This window comes from Hipposideros armiger, unplaced genomic scaffold (genome assembly GCF_001890085.2).
Source record: "Hipposideros armiger isolate ML-2016 unplaced genomic scaffold, ASM189008v1 scaffold_406, whole genome shotgun sequence".
NCBI lineage: Eukaryota > Metazoa > Chordata > Mammalia > Chiroptera > Hipposideridae > Hipposideros > Hipposideros armiger.
The window spans coordinates 1459147-1468693 of NW_017731756.1; the positions used below are offsets into that span (position 1 = coordinate 1459147).

At 38.7% G+C, this 9547-nt stretch overlaps 1 protein-coding gene across 1 annotated transcript in view; it reads right to left on the reverse strand.

The window, feature by feature from the left end:
- The window catches only part of LOC109394058 (E3 SUMO-protein ligase RanBP2), a 79971-nt gene extending 71190 nt beyond the window's left edge, over positions 1 to 8781 (reverse strand). Inside the window, exon 1 of the mRNA XM_019663827.1 lies at positions 8598 to 8781. Within this exon, the coding sequence (XP_019519372.1) occupies positions 8598 to 8669 (72 nt within the window). The 5' untranslated portion in view covers positions 8670 to 8781. The remainder of the gene's footprint in view (positions 1 to 8597) is intronic.
- Positions 8782 to 9547: the final 766 nt, after the last annotated feature.

Sequence of the window (9547 nt, forward strand, 5' to 3'; positions counted from 1 at the left end):
CCCGGGAAGAGCGCAATGATGGTGCCAACTTGGGCCAGTGAAGCAACGTCCTCCACAACTAGACTGAAGAACAAAACAAAAGAAACTTGTCTGTTCCCCTTCTCCCAATTCCCCAGGGCTGTTCCCATCCCTCCAATTCCCCAATAAAAAATCTTAAAAAAAAAAAAAAGGTTGGAGAAAGATATACCAATCTAATACTAGTCAAAAGAAAGCAAGAGAAGCTGTATGAATTCAGACAGAGAAGGCTCTGGAGCAAGGCAAGTTATCAGGGATAAAGGGGAACATTACATAATGATAAAAGGAATCAGTTCTCTTAAGAAACAGAAGTCCTTACTGTGGTATGCACCTAAAAACACACTATTAAAAAGACAATAAAGGAAAGCTGTGTACAACTCACTGCCCAAAGACTTGATAACCTAGATGAAATAAACCAATTCCTTAAAAGATACAATCTGCCAAAACTCACACAAGAAAAAACAGATGACCTGAACAGGCTTATATCCATTAAAGAAATTGCATCAAAATGAATAACCTTCTAAGACAGAAAGCACTAGGCCCAGATAGGTTCACTGGTGAATTCTATCAAACGTTTAAGGAAGAAATTATACCAATTCTCCACAATCTTTCAGAGCATAAAAACAAAGAGAATACCTCCTAATTCCTTCTATGAGGCCAGCATAACCTTAATACCAAAACCAGACGAAAACATTATGTAAGAAGGGAACTACAGATCAACATCGCTCACAAACACAGATGCAAAAATCCTAAACAAAATATTAGCAAACTGAATCCAACAATGTATAAAAAGAATCATATACCATGAACAAAATGGGATTTATCACGGGTATGCAAGGCTGGTTCAACATTCAAAAATCAATTAATATAGGCGTGGCCGGTTAGCTCAGTTGGTTAGACTGCAGTGCTCATAACACCAAGGTTGCCAGTTCGATCCCCACATAGGCCATCGAGGAGCTCCCGCCACAACTAGATTGAAACAACTATTTGACTTGGAGCTGATGGGTCCTGGAAAAACACACTGTTCCCCAATAAAAAAAATTTTCTTAAATCAATTAATGCAATCAATCACATCAACAAACTAAAAAGAGAGGGGGGAATCACGTGAGTATATCAATACATGAGGAAAAGAATTTGACAAAATTCAACAACCATTCAGGATAAAGACTCTCAGTAAACAAGGAATAGCGGGAAATGTCAACTTGATGTAGAATACTTACAAAAAGACCTACAGCTAACATCATACTTAATGATAAAGAACTCAAAAAGTTTTCTTGCTAAGATTAGAACAAGGCATTAGAATGTCCCCTCTCACCACTTCCTTACATCATCATACAGGAAATCCTAGCTAACACAGAAAGACAAGAAAAGGAAACTGAAAGTACTCAGTTTGGGAAGGAAGAAATAAAACTGTCTTTCTTTGCAAGATAACGTGCACAAAATCTGAAAGAACTGACTAAAAAATTCCTGGAAATCAGCAATAATAGCTGGTTTGGAGTATACAAGGTTAATATAAAAAATGCCAATCACTTTCTTATATATCAACAATGAACAAGTGGTATTTAAATTAAAAACACAACACCATTTACATTAGTTCCGGCCCCCCAAAATGAAAGTTATAAATCTAACAAAATATGTACAGGATCTATATGAGGAGAACTATAAAATTCTGATGAACAAAATAAAAAAACAAAATAAATGGAGAGATTGTCTAGGTTCACAGGAAGACTACATGTTGACAAGATGTCAGTTTTTCCCAACTTCATCTATACATTCAATGCAATCCCAACCAAAATCCTTGCAAGTTATTTTGTGGAGATCAATAATCTGATTCTAAAGTTTACATAGAGAGGCAAAAAACCTAGAATAGCCAACACAATATTAAAGGCAATATGGTATTAGCAAAAGTATAAAACAGTATAATGGCACAGAACAGAGCCCAGAAATCGAACCACAGAAATAGTCAAGTGATCTTTAACAAAGGAGCAAAGACAATATAATAGAGAAAAGATAGTCTTTCAACAAAGGGTGTTGGAACAATTGGATATCCACATGCAAAAAAAAAAAAAAAAAAAAAAGAAAACCGAAGCTAGACAGACCTTTACACCCTTCTAAGCTGTATGTCAATAAAATCAAAAATGTTCTGTTCTGCAAAAGACATAAGAGAATGAAGACAAGCCACACACTAGAAGAAAATATTGGATTGTTGGAAAAGTCATGACACATTTTTGCAACAAAAAAACATAGAAAAAATACTCACGACTTTTCTGACAACCCAATATTTGCAAAAGGCACATCAGCAATAGGCCTGTTATCCAAAATACACAACTGTTAAAATCAGCAATAAGAAAACAAACCAATTTAAAAATGGGTCAGAGACCTGAACAGACACATCACCAAAGAAGATATACAGACAGCAAATAAGCATATAAAAAGAACCTCCACATCAATTTCTTTAGCTGCAAATTAAAACAAGATACCATTATGGTCCTATTAGAATAGCCGAAACCCAGAATATGATACCAAATGCTGGTGAGGATGTGGTGCTACAGGAACTCTCCTTCATTGCTGGTGGAAATGCAAAATGGTGCAGCCACTTCGGAAGACAGTTTGGCAGTTTTTACAATACTAAACATATGATCCATCAGTAGTGCTCTTTGGTATTTACCCAAAGAAGTTGAGAACTTCACACAAAAAGCTGCACACAGATGTCTGTAGCCAAAACTTTGAAGAAACCAAGATGCCCTTCAGTAGGTGAGTGGATAAACTGTGATACCTCCAGACAATGGATATTATTCAGCACTTAAAACAAATGAGCTATCAAGCCATGTGTAAAGACATGGAGGAAACTTAAATGCATGTCATTAAATGAAAGAAGCCAATCTGAAAAGACTACAGACAGTGAGATTCCAATTATATGTCATTCTGGAAAAGTCAAATCTATGAACACGATAAAAAGATTAGTCATTGCCAGAGGCTGGGGCAAAGGATGGATGAATAGGCAGAGCACAGAAGATTTTTAGGGGGATTTTTAGAGCACAGAGGATTTTTAAGTGTGAACACTAAGGTAAACTATGCACTTTGGGTGATAATGATGTGTCTGTGTAGGTTCATCAATTGTTAATAAGCGTATCACTCTGTGGGGGGTGCAGATAAAGGGAGAAGCCACAAATGTGTGGAGGCAGGGAGTATTAGGGAAATCTCTATGAACCTAAAATTGCTCTAAAAAGGTCTAATAAAATTCTTTTTAAAACTGTAACTCTCAACAAAGTATCCTCAGCAAAATGAATTCAACAGTACATTAGAAGTATTATATATATCATGACCAATAGGGATTTATCCCAGGAATGCAACAGTTCAATATAAGAAATTGAATCAAGTAATACATCACATAATAGAACAAAGAGAAAAGAAAACACATGATCATCTCAACTTCTGCCAAAAGAAAGAAAGCATTTGACAAAATCCAATATCCATTCATAAAAACTGTCAGAAAACTAAGAATACAAGGAGTCTCCCAGAAAAGAACTGAAACAAGGTCTCAAACATGTATTTGTAATAAACATGTTCACAGCAGCATTACTTACAATAGCCAAGTGTCCTTCAACAGGTGAATGGATAAACAAAACGTGGTATATACACACAATGGATTATTATTCAGCCATAAAAAGGAATGAAGTTCTGATACATGCTATAACATGGATGAATCTTTAAAACATGCTAAGTGAAATAAGCCAGAAACAAAAGGACAAATACTGTATGCTCCCAGTTATACAAAATATCTAAATAGGCAAATTCATAGAGAAAAAAAGTAGATGTGACAAGGGGCTAGGGAGGGGAACCTGGGAGTTATTGCTTAATGGTTACAAAATTTCTGACTAGGTTGATGAAAAGTTTTGGAAATACAGTTGACCCTTGAACGAAGCAGGGGTAGGGATGCTGACCCCCTTGTAGTAAAAAATCCTCATATAACTTTGGACTCCCCAAAAAACTTAACTGTGTAGATGGTGATGGTTGAACATTATGAATGTAATTAATACAACTAAATTGTACACTTAAAAGTAGTTAAAAATGACAAATTTTGTTACATATATTTTACCACAATTTAAACGCCAATAACATAACATACCAAAACTCTTAAATTGTACACTTTACGTGGTTTAATTGTATGGTATGGGAATTATATCTCAATAAAGCTGTTAAAAGTATACTTTAATTTTATGTCAAAATAGTGACATACTCATATACTCAGAAAATGATTCCAAGTGATCTTAGTATGACAGTATTGACACTACATCCTCCTTAACAGGGCATATTCTAAAACTAAAAAAACTACACTCAATCTTAAACTTCATTCAGTATTAACACCTTCCAAAACAGGTCAAGAAAATCAGGGATACTTTTAAAAAACATAGAAAGAACTATACCAGAATTGAGTACACAGAGTCTTCCCCCTGCCACAAATTCATAAATTTAAAAGATATGAAGACGTTTATAACAATAGTACAAAACAGTCAAGATGGCATTAAAAGAAAAAGCTTTCTTCCCCCACCCTTTGAATGAATAGATTCCCACAAGATACGTCAACACATAACAGAAAAATCAATTCCATTACTTCTTTTGTTTCCAGCTATCTCATTAAAGAGGACTATCTTAAGATAAACAATTATTAAAAACTAATATATAGAACCATAAAATTTGGGGGAAACTTGATAATCTTCTGTCGCCAATCTGCTTATTTTACAAAGGAACTGAAGCCCAGGGGTTAAGTGCCTTGCATAAGAATATACGGCTAGGAAGGGACAGAGACAATGCTATTCAGCAGGATAATCCATGATTCAGTCAGTGTACTTCTTTCCATGACACCTTATGTAATCAAATGCCTGAATTAACTTAAGCTGCTAAGTATCAAGAATTCATGTGAGGCTAAATATAGTAATGCTCACACCTTGAAAGATGTCAAAACTGACCCCCACCCTCCCACCCACAGCCCTTGCAAAAAGCTGAAGTAAATGGGTTTGTTCTCAAGTATAAGCTGATGAGCTCCAAGCTGTAGAATCCTGACAAGGGTGAGGGTAGGGTTATTGAGGAGGATAAGCAAAGTTTAGATTCTGAATGGTGAGTTTCCCAACTCCCTTCCCCTGGAAGATAAGGTCAAAGGAAATCTCTTTTAAATAAATAAAACAAACAGAAGACACAAGAGAAAACTGTGAAGGACCAAACCAGAACCAACTTTCAGCTGATAAGATCATCAGAAATATGACAGAAAAAAAAAAAAGACAGATGGAAGGGAGTGAGGATATAGGGAGAAAATGTGCAAAGAAATACACAAGAAATGTCCCAGAACTCAAGAAAATTAGCCAATATTTTTTGTGAATTGAAAGGAATCTTCCAGAAAACCTATAAGCTATCATCAAGATCAAGGATCACATCAGACTTCTAAGAGTACAAATGATCAGAAAATTAAGCAATGCTCTCAAAATTGAGAAAACAATTATTATGAACCTAGAATTTGTAACCAAACTACAATTAAATTAGGTAAAGACATTTTTCAGACATACAATGTTAAAAAAAAAATCCCATTCATTCCTTCTCAAAGCAAACTGGAGATTATGCAACACCAAAACAGAGGAAGTAAATCAAGAGGACCAAAGTTACAGGAAACCGAAAGTCTAACACAGAAAAGTAAAGGGAATCTCAAAACAATGATAATGGGGCAAGTCCTAGGAGCACAGCTGTGTAAGAAACAGGAACAGAAACCACTCCAGGCTGAAGCAGTAAGGCAAGAGTGCTTCAGAAGGAAGACTCTTAAAAAAAATGGTTTTTTTAACCTGGAGTTGATGGATTATGTGATCTATTTGATCACACTTGAGAGTTTATTGGGTAAAGAATTAGTAGTATATCATAGAAAACGAAACAAACCAAAAAATAAAGCAATTATTAACTCCAGAAAAAATAAAAACTACACAATAAAGGCAACTCAAATGCAAAAATATTTACCTTATCATTAATTATATAAACACTATATATCCATTTAACTAAAAGTTACAATAACAGAACTGGAAAAACAAGAGAAGAAATAAAAACATCTGTGGACAGGTCTGGAGGAACAGAGTAGAAAGCCAGTAGAAAGTGTCTAAAATGGGGGAAATAGATCAAGAAATAAAAGTATGCATGTATGTTATTCAGAAGTATGAAGTAAGATGCAAATGGTAAAATAAACTGAGAGCTGTCAAACTGCCTCTGAGGAGTAGGAATCAGGGGTGTGGAATGGGAAGCCAACTAGACAGAAATACAAGCCAATTACAGAAATCTAGAAAAACTAAACAGAAGCCATCTGGAAAAAGAAAAATTGAAGAAACACAAGTGACATTTTCAAAGGGAAAAAGCAGGTGTGAAGGAGTAGAAAAATGGCAAAACAAGAGGAGACAAACAAATGGGGAAGCCAGGGAAAATATGAGAGTATGGACCCATCACCACACTCCAGAACTTGGACGTCCTAGAAAAGCATGGTAGTTCACACATGGCCAGTCTCTGCCAAACTGGGAGCCAAGTAAATATTAATCTCTTTCTACTCTTCACAGAGGCTGTCTCTGCTGCCTCCACCATCTCCCTTCCAAGTTATCCAAAGTACCCTATTTTGTCATTTCACTTAGACCTATGTTTACCAAATATCTTGACAAATTCCAAAGTTACTCACTTGCTAATCAATATTCCACTGAAAATCCCCAGGTTCTAAATTAAATTACCCTTTGTTTGAAGAAAAACATCTGATTAAAATAACACTCCTTAAATGTAAAAAAGAGATGGTCATAATAACCAAGCCTTAATTTTGCCCCCAACCCTCTTTATTTGATGGAAAAGTTAGGTAGTTCGAAGAACATTCTAACTTCTGTCTAGACCAGTGGTTCTTAATCTTTGGGGGGCCAGGGTCCCCACTAACAATCTCATGAAAGCCCTAAACTTGCTTTAAAAAAAAAGTCATATCAATTTCAGGTGTACAGAAACCCTTAATAAGGTTCTGTTTTAGACTCAGGCACCACATTTATATTTATGACTATGCCAGCAGTTTGAAATTATAATCTGTATGTAAGTACCTATTCCTGTCCTCTGGAGGAAATAGGCTGTAACCTACTCCACTATTCCTAAAAGAAACTAAATCAGACCTATTACCAAAACCCTGCTGAGCCACCTATTGACTTTGGACAAGTATCTTTGATATCTTATTGGGTGTCAATATCCACAGGGTTTTGGGAGCACAAAATAGGACAACATATGCCTAGTATATGATACAAGATACAATTGTGTTGCTGATGGTCCTTGAGTTTGGGGAGTTTTTTTTTCTCCCCCCCCCACAAATTTTCACTTTTTTTCTTTTATTTTTTTTCAATTAGAGTTCACATTCAATATTATGTTAGTTTCATGTGTACAGCATGCTGGTTATGGGTTTTCTGATTGGCTCTGATTTGTTTTGTTTCTTCATACATCTTGATTCTCATAGGCCCTTGACCAGAACAGGTCAGAATGACAGTCTTTTAACACCAACATCTATTTAACGCTTACTATGTGCCAAGCATTACCCTAAATGTTTAATATGGATCATCTTATATTCTCCTATCAATACCATAACTCCATCTTATTGATGAAATAAGTTTAATTTGCCTGAAATCCCACAGCTTATAAACGGCAGAGCTATGATTCAACCACAGCAAACTGACTCAGATCCACCCTTAATATCTTTTTCCTCAACCTTTAAACCCAATCACTAAAGTTCTGTTGAAAAATACATCTAGCACATTATCTACCTTAAAAGAGGAAAAATGCCCTTGGGGCATGGGTTGGAAAGGTTAAAAATTTTAATCCATAGTAACAACGCCCTTTAAGAAATTTAGAATTCCCACGATTCCGTTTAAAAACAAAAAACAAACAAACAAACAAAAAGAGGCAAGTAAGTTTCCATACAATGCTTACAGTCAGGGAGTGGAGTGTGAGGAGTAGGGAGGAGAACCCGCCTCAAAACAGGGGAACTTTCCGTGTCATTTGTGCGATCTGTCAGGCAGTTGCAAATGTGGTTGCCCCTGCTCCGGGTCCCCTAGGACGCTTACGATGGTGACCAGTCAGAGCAGTAAAAGCCCACCCCGGAGCTGTGTCAGTCCCTGCTGGGCTCCACCAAACTCCAAGCCTGGAAGGTGCCGCCTCCGCAGGGCGAGTAACTGTCCAGGACACGAAAAGAACCCAGCCGGATATGGCTGCCGCCCAAGCCCCAGGGACCAGGCCGCACCGGCGGGGCCGAGGAACCCCGGGACAGGATGGGCCCGCGGGATGAGGGCAGTCGGGAGCGGGCCAGAGAAAGAGGAAGTGCTGGCGCCAACGGCCGACCGCCGCGGTCTCCCTCCCTCCCCCCGTAGCCTATTCCCCTAGAGCTCGGGAGCCCCACTCCGCCCACCGGGCCGCATAAGCCGGCCGGCGCCTCAACAGAACATGCCAAGGAGCGGCGGCGGCCGGGAGCCATGACGCCGGCGCCACGCGAGGCCGCGGCCGGGCCTGGGCGGAGGCCACCCGTCTCCCTAGAATCCGCTCACCTCTCGGGGCGACGGAGCGCAGCCCTGCACCGAGGCGATGTAGCGCTCCACCTCGGCCTTGCTGCGCCTCATGGCGCCGCCAACCTGGTCCCCAGGACACGAGAGGCTAACGCTGAGGCCCACAGCAGTGACCGTCTCCGGGAGCCAAGCGCCTGAAAGCCCGTGACGCAGCGCCGTCACGGGCAGAGGAGCGGGCCGCCCGTATGCGTATTGCGTCAGCACTCTGCGCCACGCCTACGGCGGCGGCGCTTCTGCCGCGGGCAGGCCACGGGCGGCCCCGCCTTGAGTTCTGTGCCGGGCCGTGCAAGAGCTCAGGTTAGTTTTCACCTGTCAAAGCGTCCGCAGTGGCCGACGTGGAAAGTGTTCATCGCCATGCAGGGGCCAAGGACTAGATGATGTTTTCACCTGATAGGTTCTCAAAAATTTGGGTCGTTCTTAATTAATATTACGCGGTGCTGTGGAAGTAAAAAGCATTCTCAGGCCATTTTGGTGAGCATGTTCCAATTTGGAACAACCTTTCTGGAGGTGATTAGTTAAATATATTATGTCGAACACGTGTAAATAGGAAGCATACATGTTAAAATTAATGCCTTTTTAAAAACATGATAAAAATTAAAATAATCTAAGAAAGACCACAAATACTATGTTTTTGGACGATTATAATTATATATGCATATATGTACATGTGTATATGAATGGCCCCCAAAGTTTATATTTCGGTAGCAACACAGGTTACACCAAAATGTTAACAAATGTTAACAGTAATTTTCTCAAGATGTTGAGCCATCTATACTTTCCAAATCTTCAAAAATGTTTACTTTTGGAATTTGAATTTTAAAATATTATTTTTAAACAAGTTTTATAAAATGTTTTCAGGGCCGGCCGAGTGGTGCAATGGTTAAGAACTGGCTTGGGACGCCAGAGGGCCCCGGTTTGGATCCCACATATGA